Genomic DNA, 25,785 nt, shown 5'->3' on the forward strand with positions numbered 1-25,785 from the left:
AAGAGATAGGTCTCCATTCATGCTCAACCCTGACAGTCACCAAGTTACCCGACTCATCCAAAAATTTGACTCTCTCAATCAATTCCTGATCCATAGGCAATTCAACCATTACCCTGGCATAACTGAGTCTAACTTTATCCTGAGTTTCAATATCCATTTTAACATAATTCCCAACAAGCCCAACAATTTGTGGTAAACATTTGCCCCAAAACTTCAAAGGAATCCCATATAATTTGATCCAAAGAGGGACAACTGAAACCTTCTCCTTAATTAATTCCATATCCGATTCCCATGATTTAACAATAATAGGCTTATTATCAAACATATAATAACCAGACTTTAGTAAGGCATCTTTTCCATATTTCTTAGTCAATCTTACAATAAACACACTATTATCAAGGAACGAAACCCTATCAATACCAAACTGACTCCACATATTATAGACATAATCCTCAACAATATCCCAAGGTGGGTTAGCACCCAAAATATAACACATAACAGAGTGACTCCAGAAATCTACCTCAGGTTTAATATCATCTGCTGTAAATTGAAGTAAATCTTGTATTTCCTCCTCTTCAAGTATCGGCTCCGTAACTGGAATATCCTTCCCCCATGCCTAACATACCAGCTATCAGGTTGAACGGTCTCTCCTTCAGTCAAATTCAGGCCAGGAATTCCCTGTATATCATTCATAGCCCTTGTTCTACCAGTATCTGATGATGAATGACAAGGAAAGTTACCAACTTTAGGAACACTATGTGTAGTAGAGTGCATTAACGAAGCTTTAGCTGAATTTAATGAAGATTTTATGGTTGAATTTAATGGAGTAAAACGGTTTTGTGAGTGTTTGAGCGCCGTCATGTTGCTTGCAGGAAAAGATTTTCCTAGGTCATGAATTTTAGAGATTTTCTCTCTCTAGCTTTCTCTCTCATTTTTTTGAATAAGTGAAACTTTATTATTCCAGTTCAAAAGTTGAAGAGTCTATCGATCCGAAATACTCAAGAGGGGGGGGGGGGTCAATTGAGGATTAAAAACTTTACTCACTGTTTTAATCGTATAAATATAATCAATTATTTAAATTTTATTGATTAAACTTTAACTAATCAACTAATTAACGAACTAAAATAAAGCGTAAGGAAAACGTAAAAGAAAGAGAGACACGAGGGTTTCTGAAGTGGTTTAGTTTCACAAATTGAAACTTACGTCCACTATTCTCGATTAATAAATTTAGTACCTTTCTACGGATTACAAATTTACTAACCCAACTCGTACAACTAACCCTAATTGTAACTCAATTGAGTACCGTTAAATACTCGAGTGACTAACTTAGGTTAATAAGAAAGCACTAATGATTCCACTAATTTGTTCACGTTAATAAACGAGAAAGAATTCAATTAAGCACTATTATCTTATAACGATAACAATAAGAATGAATACACGAGTTTATAAAATACACGACCTTTTCAAAAAAATAACAAAACGGTTTTCTTGCTTTAAAACACGGTTTTTGCTTTTTGAAATAAATCAAAGTTATGCTCAAAGGTCTCATTTTTTAAAGTAGCATAGAGTAAAGTATTTATAGTGAAAGAGGAAGCAAGGGACTCGGTTTCATCGAAACCCTAGAGGCCGAATAATAGGATATGTGAATAGAATCATATCTTATTATTTTTATCCATAAAATCTTAGGAAAAGATATAAGTTGTTAATAGATTATCTTATCATATATTCACCTAATATTCTTTCCTTAAACCCTAGATATGCCGAATGAAGATAAGGAAAAATCATAACAACTTTCCTTATTTTATTTAAGCAATCTCTTAGAAAAAGATATAGGATAATTATAAGATAATCCAATCAAATTGTTGGACCATATAGATATATGTTTGAGTTTTGATAATGACAAGTTTGTGCTTCGTGTTATATATATATATATATATATATATATATATATATATATATATATATATATATATATATATATATATATATATATATATATATATATATATAAAACGCATGTCCACTTCAAAACACCCTAAAACGCCTATCCGCGGCAAAGCGGGCAAAACAGAACGGACCCATGAGTTTATGATAACCATAAAGAGTTTAAACTATCAGCCAGATCTTATTCATTGTATTAAAAGTGTCGTTATATCCAGTATCATCATCACCAAGAGTATTATTACCAGGAAGAATAAAAATTAAATCCTTTAGTTAGTCATAGTTCAACATAAAGGATTTAGCCTATAAGGCTCATCCTTAAACTAAAAATTTAATTTAAAACAAAATAATACAAAGATAAAAGAAATACTTACAAACTTTAGGTTGTGCTCAGAAGAAGATTTTTATTTATTCTAAAGATTTTTACAAGAGAAGGTTTAGAGAGAAGGCTTGGAGAGAAAACCGATGCCTTCAACTATGATACAAACCCTCCTTATATAGGCAGGGGGAAAACAACAGACAAATAAACGTGCGTAAGCACCTACGTCATAACCGACAGCATTATTGCTGCTTGTACAAAAGTAACTTTATCTTTATAAAAGATAAAACTTAATAATTATCCTAAACAGTAGTTAAACATCTGTTATGGACACCTGTCCTTCTTCTGGATGGTTTTGTTTGAATTTTTCAGCCACTCGGCTGCTTTTCTGTCCTCATTGCTCAGTGGCATATCATCATCCGGATCCTGAGCATCCTGCATTAGGTTGCTGAAAGAGGTTTGGCTGTGTAGTGAAGCCATGGACATATCGGAAGTTGAAGCTTCCTCCTCTCTCTTTTTCTTCAGAGTTTTTAATAAGGCTTTCTGGTAAACTGCCTTAATCTCTTCTTCACTCATCTCTTCAATATCCAGAGAATCCTCAGCCCATAAATTGATGACAGCATCAATCTCCTTTCCTCTTTGGCTTTTATCAGCCTTTTCCTTATCTTCCAAGTAAAGATTTATCTTACTTTTTAATAAATTAATCGTGATGATGGAGTTAAGCTCACCATTTTCATCAACCTCCATCATGGTTTTCAAAAATTTTGAATAGGACCTATTTTTTAGGCAGAATAGGTCTTGGGTATAACCCGTTGTGGGAACAGCTCCCCATATCCACGGAATTGAAAATTCCATAAAAAATTTCAAATCTTCAGGAATATAATCCTGTTCAGAGGGCTTAAGCTCTAACCATTTTCCATAATACTCTTTAAAGAGTTCTGGAAGTATATCTGGGGTGGTGCCATAAAAATTCCACCATTTAATAAACCAGGAAGGGACATCTAAATTGTCCACATGGATTTTAATAAACCATGTATGAGTTTGAGATTCATTCTCATATAATAGTGCCTTATCAAAGGCCTGGATATAATCCCAGTAATTATATTTCATATGAATATTATTAACCATAATCTGTTTTTCTTCCATGGGGGATATTCCCCATTCATTTATGGGATGTATTTTCCCAATAATAATTTTTGAGAACTTAATTGATTCTCCTGTATAGAAATGTTTAATAGTACAGTCATTATTTTTAAGAATCTCTTCATAGAAGAGTCTGTACTTATACGTTTCCTGAGTATAACCCAGTTTACCAAGGTATCTCTTATGCAGATACCAGGGATTTGCTTCCCATTTCTTATCAGATTCATTTAAAAGGAGTATAACTCTCTGTTCTTTATCATTGAGGATCATATCATCCTCTTTTTTAATAACAGCTTGTACTGCTGATGAGTACGAAGAACTTCCGGGTATCTCCGGTCTCCTTATGACTTCTGATCTGTTGGTTTCCATTGTAACCAGTCTTTTATTACCATATTGAACAAGAATATTTGGTCCTTGTCCCCTTCCTCTACCTCTAGTGGAGGTTCCTCTGCCTCTTCCTCTAGAAGAGGTTCCTCTTCCTTTATAAGAGGATAACTCCATTTGAGATAATTCTGCATAAGAATAAGAAACAATCATAATTAAAAGTATATGTCGATTTTTAAATATATCCTTCAATATTAAGGATTTCATTACTTTGTAAACGGTATAGTTTTAAAGTACTATATTTACAGTCAAAATAATAGGCTGAAAGCCTTCTCCTTAAGGATTGTTTAAAAATAGGTCTTGGCCTTAGAAGGCGCCATTGATAACTTATTATTGTATGACGTCTTATTCTTTGTAAATAATGTTGGTATGTAATGTTGATCATAGGGTTTATCTTTTGCAAATAATACTGATATCTTGCCTTTTGCAAATTATACATCATAAATATTCTCTAGTTAGAAAATCCGGAAGGTGGTTATCCTCACCTTTTTTATAAATAATCTGGAAATCAAAAGGTGCCAAATGAGATTGCCATCTTGCAAACATTTGTTTGGACACATCATGCTTAAAATCTTTTGTAAACATATATTTAGCTGCTTTACAGTCAGTTTTTACTATGAAAGGTTTATTATATAAATCATCTTGAAATTTTAAAATACATTTAACAATAGCTAATACTTCTTTAGCTATAGTAGCATAATTTCCTTGGGCCTTATTCCATTTACCCGAATAAAATCGAACAAGGAGCTCTTTTTTAGTAGCCGGGTCTATTTGTTTTAAAATACCACCATACCCCTTTTCTGAGGCATCTGTTTCTACAATTTTTTCCCAATGGGGATTAGCTAAAGATAAACAAGGTAAAGATATAACTTTAGCTTTAATCTTTCTAACAGTGTTAGTATGATCCTCCGTCCAAGGAGTTGGATTCTTTTTTAATCTATCATATAAAATAGCTGTATCCTCAGCAATATTCTTATAATAAGGAGATATATAATTAAGACTTCCTAAGAATCTTTGTAACTGAGTTTTATCTAGTATCTCATCTGGAAACTTTGATCCAAATTCAATACTTCTGTTAATAGGAATTATACTTCCTTTTTCTATATTATGGCCAAGAAATCTTATCTTGGTCTGAAAAAGCGACATTTTTGGCTTAGAAATTACTAATCCATTTCGAATGATAATTTTTTGAAAAATATCTAAATGCTTAAAATGCATTTCAATAGTTTTGGAAAAAACTAATATATCATCTATATAAACAATAATAAAATCTACATAATCATTAAAGATTTCGTTCATAATTTTCTGAAATTCAGAAGGAGCATTTTTCAAGCCAAATGGCATGACATTCCATTCATACTGTCCAAATGGAACATTAAAAGCTGTTTTATACCTATCTTCTGGATGTATTTGTATCTGCCAATATCCAGATTTTAAGTCAAATTTGGAAAATATAACAGAGTCAGATAATCTGTCTAATAAATCATTTTTATTAGGTATAGGATATCTAATCCATTTTAATACCTTGTTTAAAGGTTTATAATTGATAACAAGTCTAGGGACACCCCTTTCTTGTTCTGTATGTTTATTAACATAAAACGCCGTACACGACCATGGTGATTTAGAGGCAGTAATTAAGTTTTTATCCAACAAAGAAGCTATTTCTTTTTGGCATAAGGCTAAGTATTCTGAATTCATTTGACAGGGCCTTGCTACTGTTTTTAACAGTTTTCTTACTACTAAAGACATGTTTTATTAAACTCATAAAGATAGAAAGGTATATTGAACTATGACCTTCTAAATTCCTTAATTTATTACCTCCATGGCTCTGATACCATTTGGACGATGACCAAGACACGACGGCACTGTTCATACACTGTTCACCTAGCCAGATAGGTTTTACTAAACAAAACAGGAAGATTATCATAAACGCAGTGTCCACTTCAAAACACCCTAAAACGCCTATCCGCGGCAAAGCGGGCAAAACAGAACGGACCCATGAGTTTATGATAACCATAAAGAGTTTAAACTATCACCAGATATATATATATATATATATATATATATATATATATATATATATATATATATATATATATATATATATATATATATATATATATATATATATATCTATATACACTCTTGCTCGTAATCGTTTGTTTAGTCTTTAATAGATTGACTTCAGTTTACAAGTTTAGCAAGTAATGTTATAGCAACTTTGGCTATAACATTGAAGATTTGTGAGGCATCGTTCAAGTAATGTTATAGCAGCTTAACATTGAAAATTCTTAGAGCATCATAGTAACTGTAACAAGTTTCAAGTATAATGATCACTCAAGCAAAAGGCTCGATCAAGTCTATAACAAGCTCAAGATGAAGAGCTTATGATCAAGATAAAGAGAAGATCCTATCACTGAAGATCTTCAGGAAGATTAGCTAGTATAGGTCTTCATCTAATAACGGTACTTTAGGAATTAGTATTGGGAAGGTAAAGTTATAGCTATTTCACCTATAACTTTACTTACCAAGCTTAAGGGTATAGTTGTTTCTACTATAACTTTGAGTAGCAATTTTATGGCATGATTTTAATAGTTTTAAAATCATTTTCAAAAGATAAAATTCTTCAAATGTATTTCAAAATCATGTGTGTATATGATAGAGATGAAATATGGGTTGTTATAATGAATAATTTGCATTTCTCTATTGGTTAGTAAAACGGCTTATGGGTCGTCATGCTACCTAGGGTTTGCTATATTATTTGACCTAACCCTAATCCAAGGAGTGTATTTTCGACCTAGCTGGACACGACCAAGGGTTCGGCCGCACGACCTTGAGCCGTCTTTGTTCCGTGAGTCCTCTAGTACAAGTAACCTATCCAATTAAATCTAATAATATTTTTACAAGATATTCTCATATCTTAAATATATATTTGATTTAATTCGTTTACTTATCTGAAAATCATAGAGATTAAATTAAGGTAAGATAAGATCTACTTTTATCTTATTTGATAAAGTTAAATTATCTCATGGATTAAATTAAGGAAGAGATAAGATTTATTTCTTGCGAAAAAGTCTATCTATCTCACGGCTTTCATTAGGGTTTCGATCTAAACCCTAATCTTCCTCTCTACTATAAATACACATGATAGTTTTTCATTGAAAACAGGCTTTTCGAAGTACATAATTCCTCGCAAACAAATTGAGTTTTATTTCTTGTACTTTTATTGTTTTGCTTTTGGAAAATCTTTACGAAAAGTCGTGGTCTTAGAATTGCTTATTATTCTTAAGGTTACGTCATAAGATAATAGTACTTTATATTGTTTCTTACTCGTTCATTTGTGTGAACACTTAGAGGAATAATCAAGTGCTTTCTTAGTAACTTAAGATAGTCAAATCGAATATCTAGTGATATTCAAATTGAGTTATAACTAGAGTTAGTTATACGAGTTGGATTGATAATTTTGTAATCCGGAGAAAGGTACTAAAATTATTAATCGAGAATAGTGAACGTAGGCTTCAACGTGTGAAGCTGAAGCACTTCAAATATCATGTACCCTTGCAGTTTTTCTTTTTCGTTCATTTTATTACATTTATAATCACCTTGTTAATTAGTTAAAGTTTAATCAATAAGCTTTAAGTAATTAATTATTTTGATATAAAATAAAAAAGTGGACATAAGTTTTTAAATACTCAATTCACCCCCCCCCCCCCCTTCCTTGAGTATTTCGACTGTGATAGACTCTTCAATTGGTATTAGAGCCTCGTGCTCTTGATTGCCTAACCGCAAAGAGGTTGATGCGTCTATCCTTTTATCTTTTTATCTTATTTTATCTCCGCTGCCTTACACGGGTGAAATGGATTCCAAGTATCTCAAGTGTCCTATCTTTGATGGGAAGAATTATGGACTTTGGAAAAACATGATGACACACTATGCGAAAGGACATGATTGGGAGTGCTAGGCGATTATTAAGAATGGACCACACAAAATTTTGGTTGCATCTTCGGAAGGCACTACCTATGAGAAAAAGGAAGAAGACTATGTTGAGGCCGATTACAAGAAGGCTAAGAAAAACTCGAAAGCGATAAGCCTATTACAAAACGATATGACATCGACCGAATTCAATCGTTTTTCTTCTTGCACTTCGGCCAAGGAAATATGGGATGGTCTTGAGTTGACCTATGAGGTAACGTCGGCTGTTAGGAAATATCGTATTGACTTGCTGATTCAAAAATATGAACTTTTTAAAATGGAAAAGAATGAATCACTTGATAGCATGTCAGCACGATTCTCTACTATAGTCAATGAGCCTAAAAATCTTGGTAGAACTTTCAACTCCGAGGATATTTCTAGAAAAGTACTTAGGAGTTTAACTAAGAAATGGCGTCCCAAGGTCACGGTTATGGAGGAAGTTAGAGATCTCACCTCTCTACCTTATGCAGAACTTATTGGAGCTCTTATGGCTCATAAACTCGTCCTGGATGACGATGAGGCCGAGTCCAGTAACAATAAGAGCATGGCTCTACAAGCTTCTGCTACGAAAGATGACGATGTTGAAATAGAGGATGAAACGGTTTTGTTTGCAAAACGATTTAATAAATGAATTTTCAGAAACAAGCAAGCAAAGTCGTTCAATAACAACAACAAATCCTCTAATAAGAAAACCTCTGAATTAAAAAACATGTTTGCTAATAGAGGATGCTTCAAGTGCGGAGAGTCTAGTCATATGATTAAGGATTGTCCCACATGGGAGAAAATTAAAGATAAAGCAAAATATGAGAAGACCAAGAAAGAATTCAAGGAAGTGATGATGGCATCATGCTGGGGAGATCTCGACACTGAGGACGACGAAGCATCAGAAGAGGAAGACGTTGCTAACCTATGTCTAAGCAACGTTAGTCTTGACCTCTTTTTAGACAGTGATAAAGATAGCGTGGATTCCCATTGTTGCTTTCTATGAGATTCCGATTCAGAAGAAGAAGAAGAAGAGGTAAGTTATCTTGAACTTAAGAAAAGGGTTAAGAAGTTGCCTAAAAATGCCTTAATTGAACACTTTGAGCAATCACGAACAAAGAGTTGGAATTAAAAGACTTGAAAGAACAAATTCTCGATATTGCTGAAGAGAATCATCTCCTTAAAGCAAAGGCCAAAAAGCTCAAATCTAAAGTTACAGCTAATATGGCTACAACTTCAGATGTGACAAATGCTGAGAAGAAGGCTCTTGAATCTAAAGTTATAGCTAATGAAGCTAGAACCTCAGACCTGAAACTCAACATTAAGCATCTTCAAGCCAAAGTTACAGATAGTGAAGCTATAACCTTAGAATTGAGGAAAGTCAAAGAGCTTCTTAAGTCGAAAGCTACGACTAGAAAAGCCGTGATCGCATATCAAAAAAAGGAAATTTAATATCTAACTCAGCAATTAAAGGAATCTAAAATTGTTCTATCAAATACTAAAAGAACGCATACCGAGATGGTACAAGTTCTTAATGACAGATTCCAAAACTTTCGTGACAATTACGAAGAGACTCACCCTCCCAAGGTCGTAGAGTCAGACCATTCCAAATGCAACAAAGACATACAGTCCTTAAAAGAATTACTCTTGCATGCTAGAAAGGTTCACGAAAAATGGGAAGGTAGCGCACTTGTCCTAAATTTCCTAACTGAGCAATCAGATAATAACATGAAAATGGGATTAGGGCATGAGTGCTATGGTCGTAGAGATCATTCTAAATGCAAATCAACCCCTTCCGAACGAGATTTCAGAAGAAGAAAATATTCAAATCTCCCAGAATAACTGATTTGTAATTACTGTGGTCATACTAGTCATATCCAAGAAAATTGTGTCAAACATGCTCAGGATTTAAGAAAAGGAATCAACTTTGTTAAAGCTTCTGACACTGTTTTCGAGGATAATAATTGTACCCCATCTGAACCAAGTACAAATGAAGAACGCAACAATGATCATCGTTGGTTCTATGACATGAGCTTCGACTTTAAGAAGACCACAAAACAAAAACAGACATCTAAACCTAAAGAGCCCTTCCAAGCCCAAGCTCCCCCAAAACAAACTGAAAGGCCACATCATGAGAAACCCAGAACTCAACCAAAGACGATTCCCAGACAAACCCATTCGCCTCCAAAACGTAAAGTTATCAAAAAGGTTTGGGTAAGAAGAGATTTAGTTTTTAGAGTGACTAACGTCAAAGGACCCAACTTAGCTTGGGTACCTAAAAACTGCCTCTAATTATGTTGCAGGTTGTGGTGAGAGAAAATAACTTATGGTACCTTGATAGTGGATGCTCAAGGCACATGACTGGAGATGTAAATTTATTTCTTTCACTTAAAACCTTCGATGAAGGTAAGGTAACATTTGGTAATAACAAGAAGGGTAAGATTATCGGTGTTGGTAAAGTTGGAATATCTTCTTCTCATGCTATTAGCGATGTTTATCTTGTTAGTGGTCTCAAACACAATTTACTGAGTATCTCTCAATTATGCGACAAAGGAAATAAAGTCGTCTTTCATTCAGATACTTGTCGAATAATAATTGAAGGAACAAGTACTGTTGTGCTTGAGGGACATCGTAGAAGGAATGTCTATATGATTGATTTAAATGATATTCCTACTAATTCGTTCACATGCATGAAAGTAACAACAGATAATCCGTGTCTTTGGCACAAAAGATTTGCTCACATAAATTCAACAACGTTGAATAAGCTAAAAAGATGGGATTTGGTTGAAGGACTTCCCTCAATCAAATTTGATCAAGAAACATTATGTGACTCGTGTGCTCGATGCAAACATGTGAGATCATCGTTCAAACCCAAGAGAATGGTAAGTACCAATAAACCCCTAGAGCTTGTGCATATGGATTTATGTGGCCCTATGAAGGTAAGAAGTAGAGGTGGATCCAGGTATGTTTTCGTTCTAGTTGATGATTACTCTAGATATGTTTGGCTAATCTTTCTCAATTCAAAGGATGAAACTTTTGAAGAGTTTGCAGTTCTAATGAAGCTTGTCCAAAATAAGTACAAATCAAAATTAGTTTCCATTCGTACGGATTATGGCACCGAATTTGATAACCATACTTTTATAGAATACTGTAGGGAGAATGGTGTTGGGCATAACTTCTCGGCACCATGAACCCCACAACAAAATGGTGTTGTTGAACATATGAATAGAACATTGGAGGATATGGCACGCACGATGTTATTATGTAGCGACCTACCTCGAAATTTCTGGGCTGAAGCTATTAGTACTGCATGCTATGTTCATAATCGAGCTTTGATTAGACCCATTCTCAGGAAGACTTTCTATGAGTTTCTTAGGGGACGTAAACCTAACATATCACATCTACGTTGCTTCGGAAGTAAATGTTTTGTCCATAATAATGGTAAAAATAGATTAAGCAAATTTGATCCCAGAAGTGACGAAGCTGTGTTTGTCGGTTATTCTAATCATAGTAAAGCATACAAGGTTTTTAATAAGAGAACCTTATGCATCGAAGAAAGTATTCATGTTATCTTTGATGAGAGTTGTTGGAATATGTGTCCTCCGACAATAATGCGATCACAGCTGTTGATCATGATGATCACATGTTTAAGTCTCATTTTAAAGAATACAATTGGGAAGTAATATTTTACTGTCAACGGGTCCACACATATCGGTAATGATTGGTTGACTAGAGTTTGACATTACTGTCATGAGACGGTGGTGACCAGTTGATCCCCTTAGGTCATACCTAAAGGGTAACACTCTTAATTGATCATTTAATTGATCGTATGACGATACGGGTCAATTAAATTACATGAAATTGACAGACGATTTTGGAAGTAATATTCACGTGTCTCATTGTAATTTGATTAAATAAGATACGGTCTAAGTAATCGAATTGCTTTATTGCTTAGATGAAATTATTGTTTAAGGAAACAATTACATTTGAATGAATAAATTATTATAAATACAATATGTTGTGATTTATAATTGGTAAAATATTTTGATACAAGTAATTATGAATTACTAAGTCGATTTTTGTATATGACGTATTTTTATTAATACGTTGATTTTTAATATGTTAAAAATACATAACAATTTTATGTGACATGTGACATGTGACATATGACAAATTGATAATTTCACAAAGATAAAATGAAGTCCATTTTATCCATATAAACCGAAATAATGGGGATGATTAGGAATATATTATGTTGATTATGTTAGTGGTAAACATAATCATTTCTTCCTAATCCTAGCCATGCAACCCTACTTAATCTTGTGAAGACAAACTTGTGCATGCATTGGCCCCTTTCCTTCCCCCTTACCCGGTTTTTCAAAGAGCAAAGCCAAGGGTCTTTTGCTCTATAATTTATCTTATACACTACATCAAAACACTAGTGTATCATCATTCATTCTATTCATCAAAAAATAAGAATTTTAGAAAGATAAAATCTTCCTTCTCCTCCCTCTCTCTTAACCGAATTATTGAGAGACCAAATAATATTTTGGGTCAATTTTTATACAAAATTAATATTGTTCTAGTAATAATAATATTAATTTTATTAAGTTGTTATCTTGGGTATAAAACCTTGGGAGGGATTCTCTACTTGAATCCTTGTTCATCCACTTAAGGAAGCTCAATAAAAAGTGAGTAGGTGAACTCACTTGTGCCCATATAAACCGAAATATCAATGTGAGATGATGATTTCTTCTTTAATTATATTATTGTTTGCATGCATAAGATCATCTTTTAATTTTATGACTAAATTAAAATTATAACATTATGAATATGTTAAGTAAAGAGATATAGATTTCTAACAAGCGGTATCAGAGCCTTGGTTGTTTGCATGCAAATCGGTTATAGTTTTTCCGAGTTATACGATTAACATATAAAACTTGTAAATTTGTGTTATTATGAAATATCACGAAATACATTATGCATGTTAAAGTTTTTGATCCTAAAATTTATTTAGGATATTTTGGTTAATTTATGGATTTTTATTGTTCATCTTATATAATAATGGCATTAAAAATGTGAATTTATGATTAAAATGTCATTTTCGGACTAAAATTAGCTAAACTTCGAATTTTATAGTGGTTTTTGGATATGTTTTCACATATATTATTTTTAGATGACCTGTACATTTTCATAATTTTTGGAGTTCTTATGCTCGAAATATGGATTTTTCATGATAAAAATCGATTTTAAATGAAAAATAGTTTAATATGACATAAATTTCGAATCTGATCATAGAAATTTAGTATGTTGTCACATGCTATTTTACAAGATGTGTGTAAAATAATAGGCTATATTGAAGTCTTTATGCATGATTTATGAATTTTTGTTGAAAAATAGCATAAATAGTGACTTAATTAGTGAATTATTGCGAAAACATACTCCATGACTAAGAAAAAACGTCACATGTTGCATTTTATTACCTATTTCAGATCTAAAATTGAAAAGTTGATAAATATAATTTTTTCTCACGTTTTTATGATTATATTTGTTAAAACCGATAAACCGCAACATTGTTTTTCCGGATAAATTTTGAAATTTTTAACCTAAGTTTTTGAACATTATGAGTGTCATTGTATTTTTCCAGAATGTTCATAAGTTTAAATTTTGAATTTTGAATTTATTTGAAATTTTTGTGATTTATTTGAAGTTTATAACTTTTTTATTGTAATCTTGGGTCCATTAATGAACAATTTTAAGATATATGAGTTAATTATAGTCAAATAGTTAGTGGAGACTAATTTTGAGTCCTAAGAGGTTAGGGTAATTAACTTGTGCATAAATATGATTTTATGTAATTTATTGTGATTTTAAAAGGTTGAATCACGCAAATCCGTAAAAACCGTTAAATATACGATATTGGCTCCTTAAAGGCGATTTAGCATAAAATTGGGTATGTTCATACATATTATAATGCTGAATTTTTATTTATTATTGTCATAATTTTATTTTATGTAATTTTTTGAATTATGTAATTTTACTTAGTATGGCCTTAGTTTTAATTGGTATTACCCGAAATGTATGGGAATATCGATTCGGTTGTAATTTATTGTGATCTCGTATCACCGTTTTGTAATTTAATAGATTTATTTTATTTTAATTACAAATGTATAATAGGAAATTATGTAATTTATTTATTCCGGAGTTCCTTGAAGACGGTGTCATTCAAGAAGGAGATACTTAAAGACGGTGTTACCTCGAGATGCGTGCCATAACCGAAGTTCAAGGGACCAATGGAGTTGGTTTCCGAATATGTAATAGTTAATTAGATTTTCTATTTTAGGAAGGCCATACTAGGATTTATTTTATGCTTTCCATTTTATTTATATGTTGCATGCATCGCTAAATCGCCATAACTAAAACATGCATTGTTCTTTTAATCGAGTTTATCAACCGTGTCAATTAGAATTATCGTAGTTCACCGCTTTAGTTCACTTAAAACGTGATAGATAATAAATTGACATGGCCTCTCGCTAAAACAATAAATTGAGACATAGCCTTACCAAATAGTAGAAACCATGAAAACCTATTTCGCGAGGGAGTGCACTCGGCCCTACCGGGGTACAAACCTTGTTACGTAGGGGAAGTGGGTGATAAATGTCTATCCACCGAATTCATGTTGATGAGGGTTTCATCGGCCCTACCGTGCCCAAGTTGATGTGGATTTGGATCATGGACACATTTATTTGAAATTTGGATTGAGGTCAACGGAAGTATTCGTGACCGTAGTCGCATGTGTTCCGAGCTAAAGATAAAAGTTAATGTAATTTTATCGACCAAGAGTTCTAGAAGTAGAATCGATTAAAGCGTTAATCCACCGAGTTATATTGATAAGGGTTTCATCGGCCCTACCGTGCCCAAGTTAATATGAATTTGGATCTTGGAATCATTTATCAAGTTGGGTAGAGGTCACTAGATAAATGCAATTAACTTGTTTAAATTTATTTTAAGAGTATTATTATATTGAAAACGACATATGTTTTATTCCTTCTATATTTTGTTTTGTAGACCGCTCTTATTTCTCATAACAAATGGCAAATCCAAACACCAACGCCACGCCTCTCACTAATACTTCATGGCTCCGATCCTTCATGGATCGATGTAAACTTGAAAAGAATGGGTCAAATTTCTCCGATTGGGATGCCCAACTCAAATTAGCTGCCCAAGGTGACGACAAGCTTCGTTACCTTACCGAGGCCTCTCCACCCAAACCTAACACTAGGTCAACCGCCGCCACTAGGGAAGCATATGAGGCTTACCACAAGAAGTCCGCCGCAATGAAAAATGTGTTGATCTTTGCGATGGAGGCGGATCTCCAAAGGAGAGCCTTTAAGATGGGCACCGCTAATGAAATCTACTCTAAGCTTGTGACAATGTTTTCACAAACTCCGCGGATCGTCCAATATGAGGCGGCCGCGGCATTCTTTGATCTCGACTTTAAGGAGGGCCAAAAGGTTAGCCCTCACGTGCTCAAATTGACGGAGCTAGTCGAGATCTTGAAGATTCAAAAGGTTGAAATCCCCAAAGAACTCATTGTAGATAGGATTCTACACTCCTTATCCAAAGTCAAGGCATATGTTCAATTCCGGGTGAATTTTAACATGCAAGACAAGGACGTGTCTCTTGAAGAGTTGCACAAGTTACTTGTGCAAGCCGAAAGGGACATGGGGTAAATGTGAACCCACCAAAGGATGTGCTTAACATAAGCACCAAGAGCAAGGGGAAGTTCAAGAAGAATGGGAATAAGGGTAAGAAGCAAGCTCCCACTTTCACCAAAGCTAAGACTTATGAAGCTAGCACTTCCAAAATCAAGAAGGGTCCTCTTGATAAATGCCATTATTGTAATGGTGTTGGACATTGGAAAAGAAATTGTTCCAAATATCTTGGTGACATCAAAGCTGGAAAGATCACTCTAGTAGGTAAATGACTATCCTTTCTTTTATGTTTCTAATTCAACTATGGTATTATGATACAAAGTTATGATAATGTATCCCCTTTTTATTGTAAATAGGGCCTCCACCAAGCAAGGACAAGGGAAAAGAAAAGCAAGCTTGAGAAATCATCAAGAAGCTAGGAATAGCTTCCATGAAGCTTGGCTTTTTATTGTCTTATTTTAATTATGTTTCGGATTTTAGAACCTTTTGATTTCCGTATTCGACATGGAAATGTATTTTGGATAATGGTTGTTTTTGGATAATGGTGGTTTGGTTTGCAACCCAAGTCACCCGTTTTATCGTTTTTATCCTTGTTCTAAAATTCGTCTTTACATGCTTGCTCATAGAAACATATGATTATTCACTTAAAGTGATCTAATAGACAACTATAATGATGGGATTCATTATATGTCCACAAGCTTAAGGCTTGTGTATGATCATTTATAAAATGATAATTGAGTTAATGAACTCTCTTAAAGGAATGTCAATCACCAAGTACACTTACAAAATCTAAAACAATTAGTCAAACAATGAGATGGTTCTCCTTATACTTCAAAAAATCATTATTTGTGTCTCATATGCTATCTTTGAATCTCTAGTGTCTTTATTCTAAAGATAGAGTGGGATAAAAATGAGGACACAACACCAATTTGTGTACTTATGTAAATGAGATCTACGCAAGGGAGAATGATTTGAATAAAGGTATATCTATTTATATAGTATACCCAATAGATGAGATCTATGGTCTCGAATAGATCTACATGACAAAAGAGACCAAGTGAAGTAATCAAAATAATATGTTCTCAAGATAACTACACGAGGAGACCAAAAGAAAGTTTTGGAATAAGAATGACTAATATAAAGTCTTAACAAGAGTTTTTGAGTAGATTATGAACAATATTTGACCAATAGTTTCAATATTGATATTTACTTAAGAGCCTAAATAAATCAAAGTTACATCCTAGAAAATAAATGTGATTTATGACTAGAAGTTGGAAGGATTGATATACCGATATCCACAATAGCTAAGTTAAGTATTAACCACGCTAATGTCAATACTTAACCTCATTATGAAAATGAAATGGTTAAACCTCCTTCCGAAAAGGGTATTTTGAAGGACGTATATTAGATATTATTCATATTTAAATAATGACATTGCTATGCATCATTATAAAATGAATTAATTAAAGATTAAAATCTCTTTCCATAAGGTTAAGATGAGACCTCTTCAAAATAGGTATTTTGAAAGGATATGATGGGAACATATATGGTTTTATCTTAATAACTTAGCAAAGCAATATATTTCAATTCTTGAAATGTTTCAATTGAGTAGTCAATTACGAAACACGTGGAATTAAGTGGGAGTTTGGAAATTATCATGTGAAAACATGGAATTTAGTGGGAGCAATCATCTTATAAAATTTATAACTCACTACTCATTGAGAATGACGAGCTAATACTTTCTTTCACAAAGAAGTATTTGAGTTTTCAATTCTGGATGAAAATGGACTATGATGAATCCAATTACATCATGAGATGTTGGATAAGTACTGAGATATACACATCGAATCAACGAGAAACGTAGGTTATTCATGTAAATGAAAATGGAATTGCCATTAGCAGTCATGGTCGTTCATTGAACCTAAGAATGGTTGATCACATGATTATTAGTTACTAATGTCTCCGCCATTAGAATAATCATGCACATGTCCAATAATGAGTCATGTGCATAAGAGCATGATGAATCATTTGCAAGCCATACAAGAATCGTCATGAATTCTCAAAGAGAATCCGATGAGCGATTTCAGTGTTGGACAGAACACTCTGTTATGTGTCAAGAGGTTGCACATATTAAAGTTCGAACAACGCGTAAGGATTTATGAAAATCCTAAGCCTTTCAAGCTAAAAGGAGAAATAAGAAGTTTGGAAAAATACTTAGTTGAAGTAAGAAGTTACTCAAAACTAATATTTTCTAATATGCTAGGACTTGTGAGAAGTACTAGGCCAATCATCTTGACAATTGTTGCAAGACTCTGCAAAACATTTACCTAGTGCATTAGGAGTAGGTGGAGTACTTGATCAGTGCAAGTTATATCATTCACCGCAAATTCATTGGTTATGTGATAATCGACAGGAAGTTCTTTCAAGATAAAGAACCCAAACAGAGGTTGGGAACCTATATGTACTAAGTGAGGTTCATGCTATGAGAAGATAACATGAACGTAAAGGAAAATGCGATTATAAGAAGTTTGAACACATGGACATATGGCATGTTAAACTTCTATTGCAATCAACAAGTGTTTACACACTTACGATATGTATCACAAGGTTGTAATATGGTATTGACTACCCGAATGTGATGTCGACATTTGTCGTTTGAGTTATTATTAACTCACCTTATACTTTGTTACATCCAAACGGGTTTTAGAGACAATTGAACCCCGTTAAAGTGAACGCGGATTAGCATTGTATTCGCCCATAGTTACTTACATGAGGTGACGTCTCGAAGTGACTAGAGTGTGATGCGATTGATGGCAAGTTCAAGTGCCATGGAGTCATATAAGAATGACTAGTCGATCACATAGGCAGACTGTTAGGAACATTTTGTCGGGCCTTATGACCGCTTATAGAGTTCTGGCAAATTTATATAGCCTGGTCGTGGCGAGAGCTACTATAGTATTCTAATGAGTCGATTCTTTTGACTAAAGACTATTCACCTAAGATGGCACAGTTTCAGATTAACTTTGATTTGTGTTACTACGACCTTCGTAAATGGGGTCAAATGGGCATATTTTGGGTTATGATGGCTGTGGCTAGTCAAAGGGAATGAGTGCGATAGGAATTGTCCACCCCTAGTCAGGGTTATAACAATATCTCAGGGCCACTCAAGGAGTAATGAACTGGAAATGCGTGTCCACGCTCGGAAGATATCTATGGTAGATAAATCCGGTCAATCAGTTATTCTCCAGATCGAGGAAACCACTCTCGATACGATCACTTGCAAGTACGACCTGAAAGACACCTTGCATTGAGTGGGAGATAGTAATAGGACAAGAGAATTGGTGACGCACACTTGTCGAGGACAAGTGGGAGATTGTTGGAATATGTGTCCTCCGACAATAATGCGATCACAATTGTTGATCATGATGATCACATGTTTAAGTCTCATTTTAAAGAATACAATTGGGAAGTAATATTTTACTGTCAACTGGTCCACACATATCGGTAATGATGGCTGACCAGAGATTGACATTACTGTCGTGAGACGGTGGTGACCAGTTGATCCCCTTAGGTCATACCTAAAGGGTAACACTCTTAATTGATCATTTAATTGATCGTATGACGATACGGGTCAATTAAATTACTTGAAATTGACGGACGATTTTGGAAGTAATATTTACGTGTCTCATTGTAATTTGATTAAATAAGATACGGTCTAAGTAATCGAATTGTTTTATTGCTTAGATGAAATTATTGTTTAAGGAAACAATTACATTTGAATGAATAAATTATTATAAATACAATATGTTGTGATTTATAATTGGTAAAATATTTTGATACAAGTAATTATGAATTACTAAGTCGATTTTTGTATATGACGTATTTTTATTAATACGTTGATTTTTAATATGTTAAAAATACATAACAATTTTATGTGACATGTGACATGTGACATATGACAAATTGACAATTTGACAAAGATAAAATGGAGTCCATTTTATCCATATAAACCGAAATAATGGGGATGATTAGGAATTTATTATGTTGATTATGTTAGTGGTAAACATAATCATTTCTTCCTAATCCTAGCCATGCAGCCCTACTTAATCTTGTGAAGACAAACTTGTGCATGCATTGGCCCCTTTCCTTCCCCCTTACCCGGTTTTTCAAAGAGCAAAGCCAAGGGTCTTTTGCTCTATAATTTATCTTATACACTACATCAAAACACTAGTGTATCATCATTCATTCTATTCATCTAAAAATAAGAATTTTAGAAAGATAAAATCTTCCTTCTCCTCCCTCTCTCTTAGCCGAATTATTGAGAGACCAAATAATATTTTGGGTCAATTTTTATACAAAATTAATATTGTTCGATTAATAATAATATTAATTTTATTAAGTTGTTATCTTGGGTATAAAACCTTGGGAGGGATTCTCTACTGGAATCCTTGTTCATCCACTTAAGAAAGCTCAAGAACAAGTGAGTAGGTGAACTCACTTGTGCCCATATAAACCGAAATATCAATGTGAGATGATGATTTCTTCTTTAATTATATTATTGTTTGCATGCATAAGATCATCTTTTAATTTTATGACTAAATTAAAATTATAACATTATGAATATGTTGAGTAAAGTGATATAGATTTCTAACAAGAGTAATATGTTTGATAAAGCTGAACAAGTTGAGGAAGAAGATTTAAACAAACCTGATTTCCGACTATCCAGAGATGATCTTCCAGAATTGGATGAGGAAGATAAAGAAATTGAGGGCACAAATGATGAACAAGAAAGCCCTTCGAATGATAAAGGAAAGAGAACTGAGAGTTTAGTTGATGATACTAAAATCTCTTCTCAATCCAAGCAACTGGAGAATAATGTTATAGCTGATGATGCTATAACATCAACTCCAAGCCAGCAAACTAGAACCAATGTTATACCTGATTCTGTTATAACCCTAGGATTGGATTCAGGGGGAACAAGGCTTGAACCCCAATCATTCGAAGAAGGTGAGTAGTTCAGATGAAGATGTGCCTCCTGTTTCTAAGAAATGGAGATATAAGGACTCTCATCCAATGAAGACCATCCTAGAAAGTCTGAATGAAGGGGTTCGAACTCGTAGAAGACTTAACAACTTTTTCTCGTTCTACTCCTTTCTCTCAACCATTGAGCCAACAAATATCAAAGAAGCACTTGCAGAACCAGATTGGATCGTTGCTATGCAAGAAGAGCTTCAACAGTTCGAACGAAACAAAGTTTGGCATTTGGTTCCAAGACCTAAAGACCGAACGGTTATTGGTACAAGATGGATTTTTAGAAACAAGCTGGACGATACAGGAGTAATTGTACGAAATAAAGCGAGATTGGTTGTACAAGGGTATAATCAACAAGAAGGAATTGACTATGATGAGACCTTCACTCCTGTAGCCAGACTTGAGGCTATTAGATTATTAATAGCGTTTGCTGCTCATAAAGGAATTAAAATTTATCAAATGGACGTTAAGACGACATTTCTTAACGGTTATTTGAATGAGGAGGTGTTTTTTAACAACCTCCAGGATTTCTCAATAGCAAATTTCAAAACCATGTTTTTAAATTGGATAAAGCTTTGTATGGTTTGAAACAAGCTCCGAGGTCAGGGTACGATAAGTTGTCAAAATATCTACTTGAAAGTGGGTTTAAAAGAGGATCTGTCGACAAAACCTTATTTCTGAAAACCGAGGATTCCGATTTACTAGTTGTACAAATTTACGTCGATGATATTATTTTTGGTTCAACTAATGATCGTTTATGTAAGTATTTTTCAGAATTGATGACCTCAGAATTCAAGATGAGCATCATGGGAAAACTTAAATTCTTCCTTGGACTCCAAATTCAACAAACTGCTGAAGGGATTATGATACACCAACAAAAATACATCAAGGATCTAATCAAGAAATTCGGTATGGAAAATTCTAATTCTAAGCCAACTCATGTGGGTACAAATAAGAAGTTGACTTTGGATGAAAACGGTAAGTCTGTCGATGAAACGACTTATCGAGGTATGATTGGCTCACTTGTTTATTTAACTGCAAGTCCTTCGTATATTATGTTTAGTGAATGCGTTTGTGCTCGATTTCAATCGTGCCCTAAAGAATCGCATATGATTGCAGTTAAGAGAATCCTGAAGTATTTAATTGCTACTTCTAAATTATATCTATGGTATCCTATTGAGTGTAATTTCGATCTCATAGGATATTCAGATGCAGATTATGCAGGTTGTTCACTTGACAGAAAAAGTACTTCCGGCATAGCCACGTTTGTTGGACCATGTATTATTACATGGGGGTCAAAGAAGCAAAATTTCGTTGCATTATCTACAGCTGAAGCCGAATACATTGCCGCAGGTTTGGTATGTTCTCAACTTTTATGGCTTAAGCAACAGTTATGTGACTACGGTGTTAATGTTGGATGTATACCTATATTTTGCGATAACACGAGTGCCATGATTATTTCTATGTACCCTGCGCAGCACTCACGAACTAAGCATATAGACATTAGACACCATTTTCTACATGATCATGTAGATAAGGGCAACATAACACTGGAATTTTGTAGTACAGAAAAATAATGGGCTGACATTTTTACCAAAGCATTGGCTAGAGTACGTTTTGAGATTTTACGGCTGGAAATTGGTTTAATTGGTGGCAACTAAACTTGTCACAAATATTTTATTTTCCGTATGACTGACTAGATTTGATGAGATTGCATGACTGTGTCCGTATTCTTCTTTGCAAGTTTATTTGTATTAAATCTTATATTATATTACGAGAATATTCCGTCTGCTAGTCATGTATATCTTATGCTCTATTACGAACCATTACGTCGGTAACAAATTTTATCTTTTATATCTCCTTACCGAAATCTCCTCTATTATTCTATCTTTTGTCAAAATTCTATCTTACCATATATCACAAAAGATTTACCCTAACTAATTTACCTAAAGATAGAGTCTTGCAACAAGGGCACTTCCTTTTCGACAATAAACCCCTTATTGTGCGACCATGGAGCCCTGATGTTGATATAGTCAAAGAGGAAGTTAAAGAGGTTCCAGTATGGGTTAGGCTTGTACATTTACCACTTAAATTCTGGGGTAGGTGTCTTTCTAAGATTGCTGGGTTGTTGGGAAAGTTTATTCATTGTGATGCTGCTACTAAGGACAAAACTAGGCTTGGGTTTGCTTGGGTCATGGTGCAGGTTCCTTTTGGTAAACCTATCCCTGAAAAGGTTAAGTTTTTGGATGAAGATGGTCTTGTGGTGTCTGTTAAGGTTGAGTTCAAGTGGAAACCTGTGCTTTGTAAGCAATGTCATGGAATTGGTCATGAATCTTCAAAGTGTAGGAAAGCAAAGCAGCCACAAGGTCAGAAGGAGATGGGGGTAAAGGAAGGGAAAAAACAGTGGAGGCCAAAAGCTCAGCAAGGGAAGAAGGGTCCTGCTGCTCTAGTAGTGGTACATGTCCCTAAGCCTGTGTCTCCAGCTGCTGATATTGTTACCCCTGTTGAAAAGCCTAATCAATTTCAAGTGTCTTGGTCTAGGAATGGAAAGTATCATGTTGTGAACACCCCTGCCCGGAAGATTATTAGATTTAGCAGGCAAGAGTTGATGGATAAAGGACAAGGCTCAACTTTTGGGAACACCAATCTCCTTGAGTCCCTTAATACTGCAACTCCCACTGTTGGCATTGGTGTAATTGGTAGTGTATTACCTCCTCCTGGGGGTAATGCATAACTTCGGATTCTGGAACATCAGGGGATTAAACAGTCAGACTAAGCAAAATAACATTAAGTGGTTCCTTCATCATCACCAAGTTGGGCTGTTTGGTCTCCTTGAGACAAAGGTAAAACCTTTGTCTCTAAATAGTGTAAGAAATAACCTTTGTTCTAATTGGTGCTTATCTACTAATACAAGTTATCACAAAGGTGGCAGAAATTGGGTATTGTGGCAACCCTCTATGTTTAGTGTTCAGTTTTTGGATTATTGTTCTCAAGCTATTCATTTGGAGGTTAAAGACTTAAGCACTGGGTATAAATTTTTTGTTACCATGGTCTATGCCTTTAATGGTGTTGTTGAAAGGAAAGACTTATGGGCAAAGCTTTGTGCTTATAATAGGAATATTAAGGGGCCCTGGGTGGTTTGTGGGGATTTCAACACTGTTTTGGCTCCCTCTGAAAGGTTAGGTGGCAATACTACTTTTGAGGGAATGGATGATTTTCAACAGTGTGTTTCTGAATGTGGACTTACTGATTATGTTGCAATTGGGTCTTTATATACTTGGAGTAACAAAGACGAGCCTTCCTCAAGGGTTTTTAGTAGGCCTGATAGAATGTTGGTTAATGCTAAGTGGTTGCAAGATAATAGTACTGCCTATGCTCACTTTTACACTGAAGGTGTGTTTGATCATACACCTTGTGTGGTTCAGGAGCATAGCAATATGACTAAACCAAGAAGGTGTTTTAAGTACTACAACATGTGGAGCCATGCTGAGGAGTTTACTGAGTGTGTGAGGCAGGTCTGGAGTAAGAAATGGACTGGCACACTTATGTTTGACCTTGTTAAGAAGCTGAAGTCCTTAAAATGGCCCTTGAAACAGTTAAATAAGGAGAACTTCAATGACATTGTGAACAATACTGCTAGGGCTAAGATGAGCCTTGAATACATTCAAGATAAGCTTAGGGGGGACCCTCTTAATCCTGAGCTTATCAATCAGGAAATTGAAGCTGCTAGTAGTGTTAGATTTTTAGAGGTTACCTGCTCTGAGTTTCTCCTGCAGAAATCTAAAGCTACCTGAGTGGATAAGGGTGATGATAATACAAAATATTTTCACTCCATTATTAAAGGTAGACAAGTGAGTAATAAAGTGATCAGAATAGAGGATACTAATGGGCATATGTGTGATGAGCCTAGTCTTATCCAGGTTGCTTTCCTGGATTTTTATACTCAGCTTTTGGGTACCTCTGAAGATGTTATTCCTGTTAGTCAAAGTGTTGTCAGGCTGGGGAAGAGGTGTACCACTGAGCATAAAAATATTCTTTTGTCCCCAGTGACTGATGCAGAGATTAAAAAGGCATTGTTTTCTATCCCAAGTCACAAGGCTTCAGGGCCTGATGGCTATTCTAGTGCCTTTTTTAAGGATGCTTGGGACATAGTGCGAGAGTCTGTGTGTAGTGCCATCAAGGACTTCTTTATCTCTGTAAAGCTTTTGAAGCAGGTTAATCATACTCTCATTAATTTGATCCCTAAGTGTGCAATGCCTCAGAATGTGACCCAGTTCAGGTCTATTTCTTGCTGTAACATTGTCTATAAGGTCATTTCTAAACTGCTCTGTAATAGATTGTCTGGATTTTGCCTGATATCATAAGTGATAACCAAGGAGGGTTTGTTAAGAATAGAAGCATTATTGAGAACATTTTGATATGCCAGGATATTGTTAGGTTGTATAATAGGAAGTCTGTGTCTCCTAGGTTTCTTCTTAAGGTTGACTTGAAGAACGCCTATGACTCTGTCAGTAGGAGTTACCTGGAGCAGATGCTGACTACCTTAGACTTTCCTGCTTCTTTTATTGCCCTTATTATGGAGTGTGTGACAACTGCCAGCTATTCTCTAGTCTTGAATGGGGATATTTTTGGGTTTTTTAAGGGGAAGAAAGGTCTCAGACAAGGAGATCCACTCTCCCCTTTGCTCTTCACCATTGCTATGGAGTACTTAAGCAGGGTGCTGGCTTATGTTACTGATAATCTCAAGTTTAAATATCACCCCATGTGTGTTAAGGTAAAGTTAACCCATTTAATATTTGCTGATGACTTGTTATTGTTTAGTAAAGGGGATGTGGGGTCAATAATGGTGTTGCTGAGATCTTTTGCTACCTTCTCTAGAGCTTCTGGACTTCATATGAGCCCGTCCAAAACCAATGCATATTTTAATGGAGTTCCTGGGTGGGTTAAAGAGGATATTTTGTTAGTCTCAGGGGTTCAGGAAGGTCAGCTTCCCTTCAAGTATCTAGGTGTGCCTATTACTGCTGGGAGGCTTTCTAAGCAACACTGCCAAATTCTTGTGGTTAAATTAACAAGTAAGATTCAGAGTTTTGGAAATAGACATTTGTCCTATGCTGGGAGGTTAGTGCTTGTAAATGCTGTGCTAACTTCAGTTTATTCTTATTGGATGAATATTTTTGTCATTCCTAAAGGACTTTTGAGTAGGCTGAATAGCATTTGTAGGAATTTCCTTTGGGATGGAAAGGTGGAGCATATGAGGGTTCCTCTTGTTAGTTGGGATAAAGTGTGCTCACCTAAAGA

The 25,785-nt window shown here is 34.6% G+C and overlaps 1 protein-coding gene across 1 annotated transcript; it reads left to right on the forward strand.

The window, feature by feature from the left end:
* The first annotated feature begins 8,303 nt into the window (after positions 1-8,303).
* LOC141595488 (uncharacterized) lies at positions 8,304-24,281 on the forward strand. The gene is made up of 3 exons (XM_074415456.1): positions 8,304-8,365; positions 22,414-23,210; positions 23,482-24,281. The coding sequence occupies exons 1-3, from the start codon at positions 8,304-8,306 to the stop codon at positions 24,279-24,281; spliced, it is 1,659 nt and encodes a 552-aa protein (XP_074271557.1).
* The last annotated feature ends 1,504 nt before the right edge of the window (positions 24,282-25,785 follow it).

This window comes from Silene latifolia, chromosome 8 (genome assembly GCF_048544455.1).
Source record: "Silene latifolia isolate original U9 population chromosome 8, ASM4854445v1, whole genome shotgun sequence".
NCBI lineage: Eukaryota > Viridiplantae > Streptophyta > Magnoliopsida > Caryophyllales > Caryophyllaceae > Silene > Silene latifolia.

Excerpts from the sequence above, each read along its gene's own strand:
- LOC141595488 (XM_074415456.1), top strand. The coding sequence starts at position 8,304 with ATGGCTCTACAAGCTTCTGCTACGAAAGATGACGATGTTGAAATAGAG. Across the intron at positions 8,366-22,413 it reads ATAGAGGATGAAACGGTTTT|ATTTACCCTAACTAATTTAC; the intron begins GTTTGCAAAACG and ends ATATCACAAAAG. Across the intron at positions 23,211-23,481 it reads TGTATTACCTCCTCCTGGGG|CTATTCATTTGGAGGTTAAA; the intron begins GTAATGCATAAC and ends ATTGTTCTCAAG.